Source organism: Hemicordylus capensis, chromosome 2, assembly GCF_027244095.1.
Source record: "Hemicordylus capensis ecotype Gifberg chromosome 2, rHemCap1.1.pri, whole genome shotgun sequence".
NCBI classification, from domain to species: Eukaryota; Metazoa; Chordata; class Lepidosauria; order Squamata; family Cordylidae; genus Hemicordylus; species Hemicordylus capensis.
In genome coordinates this window covers 110689751-110709141 of record NC_069658.1, presented here as the reverse complement: position 1 = coordinate 110709141, position 19391 = coordinate 110689751, and the positions used below count along the sequence as shown (strand labels likewise).

Below are 19391 nucleotides of genomic sequence, written 5' to 3'. Positions count from 1 at the left end.
TTATGCCACATGGCAAAACTATGGAAAATCTAGAACAGATATAGCAGCAGTATTTATTGAATTTCTGTCTTGTCCTTAAGCCACCTAATGGCACAGTGGGGAAATTACTTGACTAGCAAGCCAGAAGTTGCTGGTTCAAATCCCCACTGGTATGTTTCCCAGACGATGGGAAACACCTATATTGGGCAGCAGTGATATAGGAAGATGCTGAAAGGTATCATCTCATACTGCACAGATGGAAATGATAAACCCCTTCTGTATTCTACCAAAGACAACCACAGGGCTCTGTGGTTGCTAGGAGTCAACACCGATGAAACATCACACTTTGCTTTACCTTTAATAAAGGCTCCCCAAAGCTATTCGCATAAACAGTAGTACAATCAAAATAATCAATCTACTTAAACTGTCATATGCTTTTAATGTGTTTAATATGCTGGTTATGTGGCTAATATGCTGGTTCTTGTACACTTAGCAGTGATGAGTTTTCCTGAACCTTCCCTTTTTAAAGGAATTCTCTCTTCATGCTTTTTCCCCAAGCCTCAGGGTCAATCACTGGTCCTTGAGATATAAACATTTGTCATAATACAGTTGAGTCCATTATATTCAACATACATCAGTAAATCATGGTCAACTGAAATGTTCATTGCACCCCACAACCCAGTCACTCTGGAGCACTTCCATAACATTTAAAAGGAGTGCTCTATTCTGGTAAAAATGGATTATGAATTTCAGTCACTTACTTGGCTTTTATTCCTCTGGCCTAGCTTTAATGCTAAAAGGGACAAGCAGACACTCACATGATTAACTGTTTCCAGGCACAAATCTACATACAGATGTGAAAAAGGCATTGGTTGAGGATAGGATGACCAGAGCCATTTATTAAGATGAAAGAAAGGAAACACGTACAATGAGGAAAGGATAGCTTTCAAAAGGAGAACTGCAAAGAAAAAACTAAGCACAATAGATTTGGAACAGTTTTCTTCTCTAGTAATAGCAAAGCTGTACAAATGTTATTTAAAAATAATTGTGCACATGATAAAGGACTGATTTACACTGTACATTCCTTTATTTTGTATAAACATATCAACACTTGCACTTGTATGCACACTGCATTTATAGCTTATAATATTTAAATACATACAGTATTTTATGTCTCTCACTCAATTAAGGTGCAATTTATCAAAACCTATTCTATATGTGATATTCTTTTCACTTGTCTTTGGCACATATCCTGGCTTATTTATTGAATATAAAAGTGTAAGACTGAGTTTGTCTAATGCTACCGGATTTTTTAAACGTTTCTTATAGTAATTAATTGCATTTTTCAGTTCGACATAAGCATATGTACAAAAAAAAATTCTGAATTTCAGTGTGTTTTACAGGTCAAATGGCTATCAAGTGATGTACAAGGCAAAATAAGTTTATACTTTGCAAGAATTTTTATCACAAGAGAATTAATTTGCACCATGAAAATACCTGATTATAGATACTAGATAAAATGTTTAACAGTATGGAATGTTTTGATGATGAAGCCATATTCGCATGGCCAAAATGAGAACATGACTCCATTATTCCATGAACAGTTGGTAAAATACTATTATTTATTCATCATTTAAGGGGCATATGCTGGTAAAACATTGATAATTGGAGGGTCTCATTTACCCTTATGTTCAGTACTTTGCAATGAGGTCTAGCACTTTTGCCACTGCGAGGTTTCAGCTTTAATCACAAAATTAAACCATGAAACAAGCAAACTGACATTCTGCTAGCCACTAGCAATTACACTCTATGTATAATATTTTAAAAAGACTAACATGTCTGTAAGCCCTACCACAAATAATAAAAATAGTCTATTTTTATCTTCTTGACCTCTGCTCTAGAGCTAATAAATATTGGATTAAACTAAAATGATGGTTCTGAAGTGATTTCTTGCCACTTCCAAAATAGGACTAATAAATGGAGAGATAAATTATCAGAGTTTCAATTTAAGATTACTTAACATCTGAAGTCCAGCTATGTCCCCTGGATGTAATTTAAGATGTTAAAGAAAATATAACAATGAAAGTTCTTAAGTACTACTTTCCAATTTCCATAATAATTTATTTTTATTAAAAACACACATACACACACACTTTTAAAAAGTTAATACTTATTGCAGGACCATTCTTGTCATCTCCTTTCCCCTATCTTAATAGTTATTTAGCTACAGGAATGAACATTTTGGCACAGCATTAATTTGTAAAGTCCAAGGTGCAATTAAAATAAGAAAGGTGAAGGGTTTGTTTTTTAAAAAAGAATACCATGCACAGAATAGCTGAATGGAAAACACTGCACTATGCCTCAGATGAGAGCATATTCTTCACTTCATTGTCCCAAGTCATGAGCATGCTCACTGCAAGCAGGCATCTAGCATCCTTAGCAATAGGACACAACTTTAAAAAAAACAACCACCATATTTTTATAACCTGTCTTTTTTCATAAATCTGTCCACAATGATCAAATAATGGGAAAAAACTAACTGTTGAAGAAAATCTGGAGTCTGTCTCAGAGCAACACACTTATCCCCATATCTTACTAAATGATCTCATGTGTGATTATGTCCTTCAAAGCTCCTATGCAGGTTGGGCTGAGTAAACCATGCTGGGTGCCCCGATGCTGTTTATTTGGCAGAGAGCATATATCACTGCCTATCTTTGTGCACTGGGGCTCCTATAGATGCCTCTGCAGTTTAGCTGGCTGTTCTTTTATCAAATGACTAGGGAGGAACAGTGGCCACGTTCCCAGCTGTGGGGAAATGTAAAATGCTGACAGTCTGCACAGTATGAGGAGCAGAACAACTGCTCTCTATGTTGTGGCAGATTTGAGGAGGGGGAGGTATTTGTGGGACAGAGGGTGCAGGTTTCCCTTTGTGTGCCTGTATGAATGCAGGCATAGAAGAAAGTACAGCATGTGGGGTCATAAGAGTGAGGGACCCAGAATATGATTTGGCAAAGGGCCTCCCATGTCCTTTAATCCAGCGTGTCTCCCCTGTCAGTCAGTCTGCTTCAGAACTGTGATGTCTGGGTGAATGATATGGTGTCAGATTTATCTATGGCAAAAGCTCCATTCACATAAGACTTCTTGGTCTCTGCTTCCTCACTGTCAAGCATTGTGGTTTCCAAGGCAAAAGGATTCACTATGTTGACTTCAGAAGTGACATCCATTTGCTCAAGTTCCTTTTTGGAGAGTTTTTCCACAATTCCAGTCCCAAACGCATCACCAAGAACATTCACCATTGTTCTGAATCGATCCCTAGAGGAGAAAAAAATGGGTCAGACACAGCAGGTTGATTATGTCAGATTGGATGATATAAAACAAAGATTTAGCCTATTTCAAATTCATCAATTTTTGCCAAGTATGTCAGTTGAATGGCACAGCACCAGAATGGAAGCAAGAACAGGAAAGTAGGTCACATTAAAATACTTGGTTTTTACAACCTGCATATCAATCTTTTAACATCTGCATTTTAAAAAATTGACATGAGCTTAAAATTGTAAGTGAATTCAGGTTTTTGAAAGGTGGATCTTATTTTTGGGATTTGTTTTTGCAGGTATGCTTTGAGGTAAAGGAGATAACTTCGAACAAAACTGTTTTGGAAACCCAACTTTTTCAAATTTTCACTAATCTGGATACAAAATGTTATTCCAATTCCATGCAATAAATCAAACCATGTGTACATACAATTCCTTTTGGAATAATGGGGTTTGCAGGGTAGCAGTGCTTGTTGAATCCAGCCAACTTGTAGCCCACAGACCACAAGTGGCAGGAGATGATGGCACACTTCGGCAGGAGCTGCTGTTTGTTCCTGGCTCAGAAGACTAGAGGCAAAACGCCCTCATGGCCTGCAATGTGTATGTACATGTGTGGCTTTTGTGTACTAGAGTGCAAATGTCATCATAATAAAACAATAATATACTAGAACTGCACTCTCTGATAACTGGATTTTTACTTGTGGCACGCTTGCAAGAAAGACTGGCCATTCTTGCTTCAATCAATCAATCAATCAATCAATCTTTATTATGGTCTTATGTCAGCATAAAGTAAAAGGGTGATTACATAAAAGAACAAATATTAAAAGCCTGTAGGTAAATGATACAAACCTATCTTAGGGCTTTCTTGCTTCCCGTGTGTGTGTGTGTGTGTGTGTGTGTGTGTGTGTGTGTGTGTGAATGATACTACTGTGGCATATAGGACTTTTAAGCATTTACAGTCAGACACAGAAATTAGAGCAAGAAATTTTCAAGTTGCTTGAAAAGCAGTTTAGTGTTGATTTCGTCAATTAAGACGAAATTAAGACAACAGTTTACCCAGGCTAAAAGTGACATACAACCTTGCACATTCTAAATTATTTCTAATGAATTGCTTTTTGCAGAATGAAAGCGGATACATTTTAGGTAATCAGTGGAATACAATAGGGGTGTTGCTAATCACTATGGCACCACGGTGTGACTGATCTTCTGAAGTGATTAAGTGCCCTGGAAAATAGTTCCTACTGTATATAATGACCATGCTATTTGCTTCCTGCAGAAAAGAACTCTGCATGTATAAAATAAATGCAGCAAATGGGATTTCATGTCTACATTAACATTTCAGAAGGGGACAGCTGAGGCAGTTATGCAGCAACAGTGAATTCATTTACCATTGCATTTGGATGTTCAGCCAAGTCTATGCAAAGAAGAGCAAAACAATTTGCCATCTTGGATCTTTGAGAGGGAATACTTTAGTCTGACACCAGTTAATACTGTTACTGAGTGTCAGGAAATGTGAACATGGCTGTGAAATACTTAATTGTGTGCCAGCAGAACTCAGTCTTTCAGAAATATTACCCAATGGAATGAAATGGGAATATGAATGAACTAATGTAATACTTGACATTTAATACTTTACCTGAAACAGGTCCAGTAAATGTGATCATCTGTGTCTCCAACATAGGAACATAGGAAGCTGCCATATACTGAGTCAGACCATTGGTCTATTTAGCTCAGTATTGTCTTCACAGACTGGCAGCGGCTTCTACAAGGTTGCAGGCAGGAATCTCTCTCAGCCCTATCTTGGAGATGCCAGGGAGGGAACTTGGAACCTTCTGCTCTTCCCAGAGCGGCTCCATCCCCTAAGGGGAATATCTTACAGTGCTCACACTTCTAGTCTCCGTTTCATATGCAACCAGGGTAGACCCTGCTTAGTTATGGGGACAAGTCATGCTTGCTACCACAAGACCAGCTTTCCTTCTCTATTTTAGTTCTCTTTGCAGTTTTAGTTCTTAAAATCATGGTCTTCCAAATTATTACAAACATGCCCCAAATAAATCCCTGGTTCTCTTGAACCTTTCCTCCCTTGGTATTATCATGTTGCCAAAAATTAAGACTCCATTGGCTCAATAAAGATTTCCATGTGCTAGGTACACATGTGCTGTGTATATTCAGTGACAAAGCATCAACCTACGGTGGCATATTGATTTGCTGGAGGACTGCTGTGGGTGGTTGCTTTACTAATGTAAGTACAGTAATGGCGTGAACTCACACAGTATCTGATTTCTAAATCCATGCAGATTTAATGTGTGGTCACTTAATATCAACTGCATGAAGTAGGCTCTTGTGGAGTTTTCACAGTGGTATCCACATCCACTTTCAGCCATGTGAAAGTATTTTGTTTCTAATTGCTTTAAAAATCAGAACTCACCTGTGGAATATCTAGACCTGTGCCAGAAAAACCAACGTTCTTAAAAAATATATCCTGAAAATTAATGTTTTCCATGAAGGGGGTATTTCTTAAAAAGAAAAAGGATCTCATACAGTACAATCCTAAAGATGTTTACTCAGAAGTAATTCCCATTACATTCACTGGAGCTTATTCCCTAGTAAGTGTGATTAGCATTGCAACATGTTATGGAAATCAAAAGCTTTCCCAATTGCATGGAATGTTGAAGATTGTGGGCTTTCTAAAGTTTGTTCCACAGAGAAGAGGAACTGTGTTTATCTGAAAATATTACCTTGCAGTCCACAAAAACTGACAAGAGCCTATATAGCAGCAGACCATCTTCTATGTAGATAACAGATCCTAGTAGGTGTAGATAAAACAGTCTAGCTCCAGTGAATTAAAAAGAGAAAGCTGAACAAAAATACCATTCTGAAATTCTTTGATCTCATGGAAATGGAGTGAAATCAATCTTTACCAGCTGAGAATTCAGACTTGGAATGTGTGTTTCTTTGCAAGTTGCTCCTGTTGCAGATACCAGAAAGCACATCACCATTCTCAGAAAGCTCCTACTTTCTTCAGCACACCGTCCCTTCAGTCAAGAGCTGTGAAATCCAGATTCTATGTCAAACCAACCCAAATTCAGCAACAATAGAAGCTGAATTCTGTGTTCCTATAAAATCATTCAAATTAAACAAAGAGCTACGCAAGGCTATGAAATTTCCAATAATAATTTGTAAATATTCTCAGCCTTTCTTTCACTGCCTGAGATTTACCAGACACGGGAGGAAAGCAGGCTACTGTCCTGCACTCCCTGCCAGCCCTCTCGCTCCTACTCAGGCATCAGGCTAGGTGGCTGTTGTGTTTGAGATGACAGATCTTTGTGTGCTTAGAGTGAAAACAAAACAACCACAAATAATTAATAAATACAATATTCAGGTTTAGAAACTTACAGAAGCCAGTCCACTGCGATGATGAGGGTAACATCCTCAGCAGGTAGTCCAACCGCACTTAGAACAATCACCATGGTAACTAGCCCAGCCTGAGGCACTCCTGCAGCTCCTATACTGGCAGCCGTTGCTGTTACACTGGTGTCCAAGCAAACCAACAAAGGGGCATTGGGTCAGTTGAGGTTGTGCTAACATGGAAACACTTTCTGACATTTCTAAAGTGGAATAAGAGTTATTTAAACATATCCTTTGTTAGTTCTATACTTCATGGGAAACTCCACCTGCCCAATGTTTATGAATCCAAGGACTAAGTAGATTTTTAAGGAATATAATAATTGAACTTTTTATTTGTTGGTGTATTTCTTTGCACTTTAGGGCAAACATAATGCACTGTTGAACTATTGTATTCCTACATGACAACATTGGTCCATTTTAGGTTTCAATGATGGGGGACAAGATTCACAGCAAAGATAAAAGTCTATCCTTTGATAGATCCAAGGTTAAAAGGCAAAGAACATGTAACAGGTATGTTGGTGGGGATGCCACATTAAGGATGCTGGATGTTTACATATTTGAAGGCCGTGTAATATTATACACATATAACCAGAAATACATCGTAAATGTTGTTAAAGGAAATACAGGAGATATTAAACAAATAACATAAGAATATACATCACAAGTAGCACTTATTATCAGTGTGTAAAAGCATATTATCAAAGTGTGTAAAAGCATATTACTCTGGTTGATAATGTATTACCTGGAGCAAGAATGTTTCTTGTTAAAAATGGGAAGTGTGATATATCTTAAGAGCAGATCCCTGAGTAGAAAAATGATGCCCTGGCTTCATTAACACATGAGTTATATCCGGCCTAGACTACATGGGGCTGCCTTTGAAGAGGGTTTGGATGCTTCAATTGCTAGAGTGCAGAAGATGCCACAAAACTGGTGTCACCAAGCTGCAAACATGACTGTTCTATACATGTGTTTCTACTTTCAGAAAGTCATAAGTTTTGGCAATTGGTCCACCTTTATGTGCATTAAGCATTATGGATGAGCCAATAGATTATTGCTAAAAAAAACCCCAAAAACTGTAAAAAGCATGCTAGAGTACAATTCTTACCTAATGGTCACTATCTGGCCAATATCTAGTTCTAAGTCATTAAGCTGTGCAATAAAAACAGCAGCTACTGCTTCATACAGTGCGGTGCCATCCATATTGATTGTAGCTCCAACTGGTAAAACAAATCGGGTAATTCTCTTGTCAACATGGTTTTTTTCTTCTGCACAGCGAAAGGTGACAGGCAAAGTTGCTGAACTGGATCACACACATTGAAAACAAAATAAAGAAAATACTTAAGAAAGGTACTAGGAAAATGCCAGGGCCTAAGCCTGTTTCATTAGCAATCAATCGTGCTTTAGATCTGCACCAAGTCTTAATCATACATTGAAATTGAGATGTGGAAGATGTTTATAAAGTCACAGTAAAATACAGAAAAGATTTAATAATGTTTATGTTAATTTCTATTCATTACATGATACATGGATACCAAAAGAAGAAGAATATTATCCTTACCTGGAGGAAATCATGAGGGCTGTCAAAAGTGCTTGAGCCATCCCTATGGCAAATCGAAATGGATTTTTCCTTACTATTATTAAATATATTAGTGGCAGAATTACAACAGAATGGATTGCTAGTCTGAAAAAAGGAAACAAATATCAGAGGAGATCAATTTTATAATCTTAGTGAAAAGGTGTTAATGGGTTTCCAAATCTACAGATAGTAAGTGAAGACCTGAGATAAAACATTCTATAACTAGTTGGACTCTCCCAGTCTGACTTGCAGAATTGTCCCATAACACTGGATGACAGATACTGAGGGAAGTTTCACATGATCGCTGCCAAGTCTTGTTGGGCTTGTTGTGTGAAATCACCAACTGCTGGTTCTTATTCCACATTACTGAAATTCTCCTGACTTTATCTGCTGAACTTCAAATGTTAGTTATAGAAGTAGGGCAAATGTGAATGCCTAGAAAAAAATAGGCTGGACCCCCCACCCCCAGCCGGCACCTTTCAATTTTTCTTCCAGGCCTTCACATCTGTAGGGAGAAGTCAGGAAAACATTGGTACTATGGTGTGGGAACCAGCAGTTGGTGGCTTCACAAGACATGCTCACCATGAGCATGCGCTCGCAGATTACAGACTTGGAGTTGACTGTGTGAAGCTGCTCAGAGGTATGCTCATATGTAATATGTATGCTGGTGTAGTGTACTGGCTGAAATGTGAACTGGGAAGTCCCTAGTTCAAGTTCACATAATCCACCAATTCACTGGATCACTTAAGTACTGTGCATGTTGCATTAAAATACATCTAACTGAATCCTGCTGGCCATTCCCTACCCTGGAAAAGCTGCTCCAGGAGCAGGCAATTAGGACTGGAGGAACAGTCCCCTGCTAACTTGGCAAAGAGCACCTTTTAATGTGGTGATTCTCTTTATTGAGCAGGGGGAGAGTAACTGGCCCTATCCACCTCCAGCACAGTACTTCCAGTGACTGTTGCTGGTGTCTGTCTTATGTTTCTTTTAGACTGTGAGCCCTTTTGGGACAGGGATCCATCCATCTTATTTATTAATTATTTCTCTGTGTAAACCGCCCTGAGCCATTTTTGGAAGGGTGGTATAGAAATTGAATTAATTAAATAATAATAATAATAATAATAATGGAAGGACTCGATGTCTGGATAAAACAAACTAGTCAATAACACCTATCTGACTGTGTAAACAAGAAATAATAATAATAATAATAATAATAATAATAATAATAATAATAATAATAATAGCAGGCAAGGAAAGGGTCAACCTAGGGGTTCCCAACCTGGGTTACTCCAGATGTTGCTAATCTACAACTTCCAGCACCCCCAGCCACAATAAATTGTGGCTGGGGATGCTGGGAGTTGGAGTTCAGCAACATCTGGAGGAACCCAGGTTGGGAACCCCTGGGTTAAGCAAACCCACTGAATCTCTACTCCAAATCTCCCCCTTCCCTACTTAGCCTTTTCTGAAACAAAGCAACAACAAAAAGGTGTTGTTGGGATTTAGCTAATTGTGTGTAACATGTAGTTAGATTCATCTAGTGTAATCCTTTATATGTTTAATCCTATAGTTGTTTCATCCTAATGACTGAACCTAACATAGGTTCGATAATCCTATATTGAACCTCATCTCACCAGGTTCAACAGAGCTCACTCTCAGATAAATGTACATAGGATTTCAGGCTTAAACAAGCCACTATTCTCTCAGCCCCTTCTTCCTCATTTCCTGCAAAATGGCTTATCCTATAAGGGAGTTGTAAGGATTGCTGACAATGGGCAAGTTCAGATGATTGCAGCAAGGCATTAAGTAAAATGTAGGGAGAACATTGATAACCAGCATGTGCTCTCCTGGTGGGTGTGTTGTGCAAACCTGTCCAAGTCTGGTTACCTGACATTCTACCGAGGTTCTCCACCCAATTTCATATCTTGGTTATGATAGTTGACAGAATATCAGGTAAATGGAGTGGGAGTCGAACTTGGGTGAGTTCACATAAGACATGCCTGCTGGGAGTGCATGCTGCCAGTTTCCAACTTTCTACCAACATTTTCCTGACTTACTACTGCCTTGCTGGTGGTAGTTTAAACCTGTCCAATATATGCTACACACTTTTAATACTTGCAATATACTACATGAATTCTGCTTTGTAATTATTTTTAGGACTAATTTTTATTTACTGTATATTTATGAAACCCAACTACAGAGAACTATCAGGCTTTTAAAAAAGAAACTATATCAGACACTCAGATCTTGAACTTGTAGCTAAGGCTGCATAATTAGAAGAAACTTGTCATACAAAGTATATTTTTGTTACTTTCAGGTTTGTTCTACTGTGTGAAATGGGAATGCAAGAAAGATCCTTTTATGGGCTGATGAGATTAGAGTGCAAAACTTTTGTGCATATAACAATAACATTGCAGAAATTTCATTGCTTTGGGAAGATATATCTTTTTGGAGGGATCTGAGTAGAGGTCTCTTTAAAAGACTCTCTTCAGGGTGTCTCCCTAACTGGTACAGAATATTGTCTAGCTTGTGTTAGCAGAAAAAGAGTAGAGAAATCAGTTTTTATTGAATTTGTACATATTTTCTATTGCCTGGGAGCTAGCTATGAAATAAAATGAGTGATTTTCTAATCCCACATATTTTCAGTAGGAGCTAGACTAAGTTTAATGTTTAATCATGACTAACTTAATTTGGATCCTGTTGAATGATTTTGAAGAGGGAAACTAGAGCATCTATAAAATTCTGATATAAAATAAACTTCTTTATTTTAAATATATTCAAAATGAAAAAATGATCTGTACATTTTGTTATTGTTCAAGAAATAACATACCCACTTAGAACAGTAGCCATATAAAGACCCAGTTTGCGAAAAATCTCCCAGTCTTCAACTTCAATTATTTTCCCAGCAATCAAGAATAAAATACCAAGTGGCATATACCTAGAATACACAAAATATTAAACAATATTCTATGATAATGATAGCAATAGCAATAGCAATAGCACTTACATTTATATACTGCTTTATAGCCAGAGCTCTCTAAGCGGTTTAGAATGATTTAGCATATTGCCCCCAACATTCTGGGTACTCATTTTACCGACCTCGGAAGGATGGAAGGCTGAGTCAACCTTGAGCCCTTGGTCAGGATCGAACTTGTAACCTTCTGGTTACAGGGCGGCAGTTTTACCACTGCGCCACCAGGGTGCAGATGAAATGTTATTTCACATACCTTACTATAACACATTATAAATAATATATTTTCATTGCATTTATCACTTTTGTAATAAGAGATGGAAATAAATGGGTATTCCATAACTCAACTGAATAACTTACTGCTTTTACAGAACAAGTTTATATTTGATCAGTGTTCAGACAGTATCTAATATAGAATGACTGAAGCATGATTTGAGTATGCATTGTGACAAGCAAATAAAGACTCAGACACTGAGAAAGGGAGTGTAACAAATGTCCAGTTGATATTCCTTCATGAAATATGGAACTATTAAAAGAGAACCTAAGTACAGCAATAACATTTTTAAAATTATGTTTAATCCTAGGTTGCTTAGATCCAGCACATCTACAAGAAAACATTAAGAACCTCTTGCTCAGGTATGAACTTGCTTGGTCTGCCTTGTTCTTCACTGATGGAAGTCCAGGTGGCAGTGACTAGGGGCATGGACCTTTTCGTGGTGCCACTTCATCTATGGAACTCCCTTTCTAGGAAGATCAGCCTGACTCCCTCTTTTCCCACTTTTAAGAAGAAATTAAAGACCCTTTTTAATTCCTGAAAGCTTTTATCTTTGAAATCTGATTGCATATCATGGAACTACTGTTTTATTAGTTGGATATTTTCATATTGTTTTATGAATTTATATAGTTTTATCATGTAAGATGCTCTGAAATGTTCCTGCTGAAAGGCAGGTTAGAAATTTAAGCAACAAGCAGGTAAGGCTCATCACTGACTTGGCAAAGTCATTTTGCATAGATTAGATTGATAGAGAAATTAAATATATATAATAATTTTTAATTAATGTGCTTGCAAAAAGAAAGTAAAATAAGAGTTTGACATTTGTATGATTTCAACTTCAAACATTATTCATTTAATTGAATAATTACCATACGTGGTAAATTTGAATCATAGTAAATTTGAATCTGAGAATGATCTGCTTCTCTTGGGCATGATGTTGTTTTTTAATTACTGATCTGATTAATGAGTGTCAAAAATTTGTTCAGAGCAATAACAGTTAAAACATGATGATTATATTCAGAATTTCTACTTTTTAAAAAAACCCAACAACCTTTCCCTAAGTATATTCTGGTGTTAAAAGTAGTGCATTCAGTTAATTTAAGTGGCAGAATTGGTCATGCAAAATTTGGAGTCTGTAGGTAATCAGGAAGTATGATATTCAGAATTTCTTGTAAAAATAAAAAAAAATTAAACTGTTCAGGAAGCATATTCTGGTGTTAAAAGCAGTGCATTCCATTAATTTAAATAATAGACTTGTTCATGCAAATTTTGAAATCTGTAGGTTATCGGGAAGTATGACTTTATTTCACACAAATTCTTCAAAATATATAATAGATTATTATTATGGAAGTTAATTAATTTATTTTATTTATTTAACATATTTTCATACCGCCCAAAACTCACATCTCTGGGCGGCTTACAACAAAACAAACAAGCAGAAAAAGTTAAAACATTAGTTAAAATAAACAAAAATTAAATCATCAGTTAAAACATGATACAGCAAAAGTTAAAACACTACAACAATTCAAACCTTAAAACATTTTTAAAACACTATTAAAACAATATTTAGTTATAAGCCTGGTGAATAGATGCATCTTTATAGACTTTTAAAAAGTTGTCAGAGATGGGGGAGCTCTTATTTCAGCAGGGAGTGTGTTCCAAAGCTTTGGGGCAGCAGCTGAGAAGGCCCGTCCCTGAGTAGCCACCAAATGCGCTGGTGGTAACTGCAGATGGACCTCTCCTAATTCTAAATTGTCAGAACCCATCTGGGGCAGAAAGACAGGACACAGAAATAATCTCTCCCTCCAATTATAGGATGGAATGCAGCTATTACTGAAATAGTATAACTGCAACTATTTTCCAGCTACCTTAGGCTTGTACCTAAAATAACCTCTTAGATACTATAGATTTCAGCTAAGCTGAAATTCTGTATCAACATATTGTCTGCATCAACATTACTATGAATCAAATTATGTATCCACATTACTATGGACACCTTCTAAGTTTCTACTATGTGTAGTTTTAGAGTTATTCTTGTTGGCACTGATCCTGTAATTTTACTTTCAACTCCAGGGAAGGTTACTAATGCTATAGCAAGATTAATCTCTGAGTTAATTTCTTTTATTGTTATCCAGAAGGTATGAAATAAGAATGTGCAATGAGGTATATTTGAGTACTGGGTGGTGAATGATACCATGCTTGAATATGGTATAATGAGAATACTGCGAAGGATAACATTCTAAGAATACCAGTAAGTCTCACAAGGTTGCAAGCTATTTACTAACAGATTCAGAATATGACTGCTGGTGAAACATTTCTTTTGCATTATCTATTCAAGCATTAGAATACAAAAAATAATGTTGTTTCCTAACCATGTCATAACTTTACTACTGCTGAATAAATGGACTTCCAGAGACAGAGAGCGAAGCATTAACATCCAAATATTTCACATTTCAAAAATCATAGAGAAAAGTCCATTAATAATTTGAAATTGCCAAAAGAAGGTAAGTCTCCTAGGGTTTTCTTTTTTCTTTTTAAATCTGTTTTGCTAAACATAACAATAAAACCTTCAAGAGGCTAATGAAAAAGTATCATACTACTTACCACATTATTATCTGAACTATTTTCATTGTGGCATCATTCAGTGCATTGAAAAAGTCCACCAGCACCTGCCCTTTTTCTCCCATTTTCCCGATAACAATTCCAAAGACAAGACAAAAGACTATCAAGCCAAGCACATTAATGCCATCAGAGTACATGCCCACTATTTTGTATTCCTTAGTTATGTTCTGTGGATTGTAATTAAAAGGAGAAAAATTACCAACTACTAACAATGCATTTTGTTGACATGAAGGTTAAGAAGCTTACATAGGTAGCTGGCTGCCTTATACTGAGTGAGTTCATTGGTCCATCTAGCTCAGTACTGTGTACTCTGACTGGCAGGAGCCTTCCAAGGTTTCAGATGGCTATTTCTCAGCCCAACTTGGGTGTTTTTCGCAGCCCAGCTCAGGGCTTTTAGCTTGCATCTCCTCCAAAATGGAGGATGTGCGTTCACATATTGGCCAGCTATCTGGGAGCACTTCACACACAATTTGGGTTTTTTACTGCACATTAAGAGTGTAGCCCAATTAATATCTAAGGTTAAAAAAAATCCACTTTTTGCATCGGAGGCAAATTTTGGGGGGCAATTTTGATACTCTCATAGTAAAGCCTTGCAGTAAATTCATGGTAAAGCCTGCTGTATGAAAATTGCCCTAGGGATGCCAGGGACTGAACCTGGGATAATCTGCATGAAAAGCAGATACCTGAGCTACAATCGTTCTCCAGGTTTTATTCTACAGTGGCTTAAGCCAGTCTGTAGTATCTTTGGGCTATAGTTTGGCATGGTCCAATATATGTAGTGGCCTCCAGGTTTCAATGTGGTGACTTCCTTATATTTAGCAAGAGGGGAGCAACTGTTCCTATTAACCCCAGCACAGCATATTTCCAGTGGTTACATAGGTACATAGGAAGCTGCTTTATACAGAGTCAGACCCTTGGTCCATCTAGCTCAGTATTGTTTACACAGATTGGCAGTGGCTTCTCCAAGTTGCAGGCAGGAATCTCTCTCAGCCCTATCTTGGCGATGCCAGGGAGGAAACTTAGGAACTTCTGCATGCAAGCATAAAGATGCTCTAACCATCCCCTAAGGGGAATATCTCAAGAGGGCTCATATGTAGTCTCCTATTCAAATGCAAACCAGGGCATAAGAACAGCCCTGCTGGACCAGGACCAGGGCCTATCTACTCCAGCATCCTGTTTCACACAGTGGCCCACCAGATGCCTCTCGGGAGCCCACAGGCGAGAGGTATGTGCATGCCCTCTCTCTCGCTGTTGCTCCCCTGCAACTGGTATTGAGGGGCATCATGCCTCTGAGGCTGGAGGTGACCCTGCTTAGCAAAAGGGGCAATTCATGCTTGCTACCACAAGACCAGCTCTCTTCCCATAATTATTGCTGGTGGTGTATCTGGGCCTGTTTAGATTATGAGGCTTTTGTGGACAGGTCAGTGAACCATTTTCTTATACCTTGTGCTATGTAAATTGCTTTGAAAACATTTTGTTGAAAGTGGTATATACATATATTTAACAATAAGGAAAATTACGATGAGGAAAATTACTCAAAGAAGTCTCACTGGAATTAAAAGAGCAAGCTGGGCAATGCCTAATTTCTCCTTTTGATTTCAGTGGGACTACTTTGAATTATTTTCATCATGTCAGTTAAACAAACAAACAAACAAACAAACAAACAAACAAACAAAATATTAATGGCTCCATATAGAACTAGTGGAGCACAAAGAATATTTTTTTAAAGATTTTAAAATGGGTCTCTGTGTTCAGCAGTTAAATCCTGCAGATCAGTTATACTTCCCATTATTAATGATTACATTTACACTAGAAATTTCACTAGACTACTTACTCCATCATATCAATACTTATAATGTCATACAATGCACAGTAGTAACCATACCTCCAGTGTCTCAGTTGGCATGATGATTGTGACAGGGTCTTCTGTAGGAAGAGTGCCATTTTTGTCTGGTTCATATGTAATTTTTACTTCTTCACGTTTGGTTTTATACTGAAAGTTAAAAAATACACTTATTGCATTCTAAGGAAATGATAAATGAAAAGTAGACTACATATTTATTTGTTTAACACATTTTTATACAGCCCAAAACACAAGTCATATGTTATTTATAGCCCCTTTTAGGACATAAAATGTTTCATTAGAGGCTAGAAGAAATTGATGATTCATTTGTGAATTTATTTATAAGGGATTAAAAAAATTATTTTGTACATATTATTTATTTTAATTATATGTGTATATCTGTTTGAAAAATAAATGATTTTTATAAAACAGAAGCTAGGAAGCTTACATACACTACTGATGGTTGTAACATGATAAGAACAGCAACAACTAGTTTATCTATTGTAAAACAAGTTGTATAAAAGGGCCATAAAGCAGGGCTTCTCAAACCTTTTGATACTGTGACCCCCTAAAATAATATATGTTATGCAACCCCCCTCCCATGATTAAAGCTGCTGATTTGATTAAGTAGAGATAAATAAGACACATTTACCTTTTCAATGTTTCTGCTTAGATTTTCAAATCTGGGCTTTAAGGCCAATTTAATTTGAGGCTCCAAGTTTATTTTTAATTATTATTTGCTCTTTATAGTGGCAACTGCTGAAAACTCTGATTCACACAAATGTAAAGTTGTGAAGAAAATCAGTATTTTAATAGCTTTCTCACTTAATTCTTTGTACTCAATATGAACATGAATCCAAAATTCGGGAAGAGACACTGTTGGAAACTTAATGTTGTCCCAAAGAGCAGCTCTCATGTCCCCGAGGTGCAGGGAGGTGGACAGGGAGACAGGATCCAACAACCACCCAGCTCCTCTGCCACTCACAAAGCCACTCACAAAGCAGGCACAGCAGTGGCATCTTTTGGGCCATCAGGCTGGAAGAGAGAGTTCCCTTTTGGAAAACACTTGCTAGAGTTTCTGTCCTGCCTGCCTTCTGCTTTGTGAGGGATGGAGGAGTGTGGTGACTGTTGATTCCTGTCTTCCTTCAATCAACTCTGACTATCCCCATGCCTTGGAGATTGTCAGGTAAGGCCCCTGCCTCCTGAAAGCTCTCTCCTGACTCACAAGGCCCCTTTTAAAGTTGCTTGTGAGGCCCCCAGGGGATCCAAGCCCCCAGTTTGAGAATGTGTACCATGGAGGGTTATGTAAATACAATTGTGAATATTCTTATCCTTGCTGCCTGGCACTGTATGGAACAGGCGTGGCTTTCTTTATGGACAGAACAGACTATCTACACCTGTTCTGAGAATCTGCCATCTGACAACAGACTAGGGCTTCTTTTCAGTGGGAGAATTACAATCTGGGATCTCAGAACAATAATAACTTCACAAGAGCGCAGGCATTAGATACTTTGATTAAAATGCTAAAATTACAACTCATCTAGTTCCTAGTGCGGCATCTCAGTTGTGTGCTTTCATCCGTCTCACTTTATCCCATGACATCCTTTACACATATAACTCTTAACCAACCAGTAGCCATCTCTTTCTTGCTTTCCTGATTTCTTCCATCTTCTCTGCACCACTTATGGACATGGTTCTAACATGTTATTAGTTCTCGCCAGCTCATACCTCACACTTCACCCAGGATTTTTCATTTACCTCTTGTTGCTGGCATTAAGGGACTTTCTTTACTTGTGACACACCTTGTAAAGAAACTTGTTCTACTATGTTATGTGCAGGTGAAAAACTACATTTTCCAAAATTCTCCTATGGCTGCATATTACAACACAACTCAAAATATTTTGTCTCATACTTTTACTTTCTTGATCCTGTATTATGTATCAGCATCAGCCCAAGGATACCCATTTTCTTAGATATACACTATCTATTATTTATTTATCTGATTTATATACCGCCCTTCCAAAAATGGCTCTGGGCGGTTTACATCAAAATAAAACAATTAAAATCAATTAACAATTAAAAACAAAACTATAAAAACAGCATAAAACTAATTAACAATTAAAACATTTAAACAGTTAAAAACCCTGGAGAACGAGGCTGAACATTTACAGCAATTAAAAACAATTTACAACAAATTATAAACCCTGGAAGACTAGGCCAAACAGATAGGTTTTAAGATAGGTTCTACCTAATATAAGAATACTTGCGGAGATGAGAAATCTGTATTTCTAGCTATATGGACTGGTTGAGCTGTAACACAGAGTCAAGATTAAACCATGGCTTGATGTAACATCTCAGAGCCCACTCTCATTTATACACAAGCCTTGGAAGAATTCTGCTTCCAACTGTGGTTAAAAGAAGCCAGGATCAGTCATGATATCGAAACTGGTTCTGACCACAGTGCTGATTATTCTAACCACAGTGCTAGAAATAAAATATCTGAAGGCAACTACAAACATTGGGTTCAGATCACTGTTTATTTTAAGACCTCTGGTTATAATAAACCAGGATCAATATTTAACTGTCATGACCAATTCTGTCTTCTTTATAACCTCAATCAGAAATATATATCACAGACTGAACAAAACATTCATATGTGCCTGAAATTTGAACTCCACTGAACTCTAATGACAATTTTGCATTGGCAAACTGGTTAATACTAAACATCCCACAATCTACCATAGGGTTAAGCACATTTAGAGTAGCTCTGGGTTAGACTGTGGGCAATATATTTTCAAATATAGTGTGACACCATCTATGTCACCTTATTACATGGCAGAAAGAAAGCTGAATTAAAAATACTGAAGATAGCCAGAAGAAAAATATATAATAATATCCCTTCCTTTTCTGCCATATGTGAATCATCATTAAGTGGGTTTCACATTCACATCTCCATTTACTTGTGCATCTCTTTCTTTCATTCTTCTGTTTAGCTCTCTCCCATGTTCACTATACCCCAAGATCACTACTCTTATAGTGTGGACTCCCTGGGTTATAGAGGTTGCAAAGAATTCTTCCCTTTCCCTTCACTCCTTCTTAAAAGCTATACAGATGATGTCTTACAGGCCCCATCCCAGCACTGCCTCAGCTGCACAGGGCTGCCTCATGCTGAGGGAGCCACATCCTTGAAATGTTTCTGCAACACTAGAAAAAGGGAGCTATTGATGAAGGTCCTTTGATTTTGTATATTAAGGTCACCCTCAAATGTATGCTTACTTATTGCTCTGATTCTGAAAACTGTTTTCTGAAGCAGCAAAGGAAAGTGGATTATTTGACAATAATGAGTTCATGAGTTCTACACAAGTTCATTTTTGCTAGTTTTTATTTTTAAGAATCCAGTTATTTCCATT

The 19391-nt window shown here is 37.3% G+C and overlaps 1 protein-coding gene across 1 annotated transcript in view; it reads right to left on the bottom strand.

Annotated features, from left to right (window-relative positions):
- Nucleotides 1-851: 851 nt before the first annotated feature.
- Nucleotides 852-19391, bottom strand: part of SLC1A1 (solute carrier family 1 member 1) — a 70492-nt gene continuing 51952 nt past the window's right edge. The window contains exons 6-12 of the mRNA XM_053300346.1: nt 16024-16131; nt 14121-14305; nt 11102-11209; nt 8257-8379; nt 7804-7998; nt 6687-6821; nt 852-3291 (exon numbers count right to left, since the gene is read on the bottom strand). Coding sequence (XP_053156321.1) covers nt 3045-3291; nt 6687-6821; nt 7804-7998; nt 8257-8379; nt 11102-11209; nt 14121-14305; nt 16024-16131 — 1101 coding nt within the window. The 3' untranslated portion in view covers nt 852-3044. The remainder of the gene's footprint in view (nt 3292-6686; nt 6822-7803; nt 7999-8256; nt 8380-11101; nt 11210-14120; nt 14306-16023; nt 16132-19391) is intronic.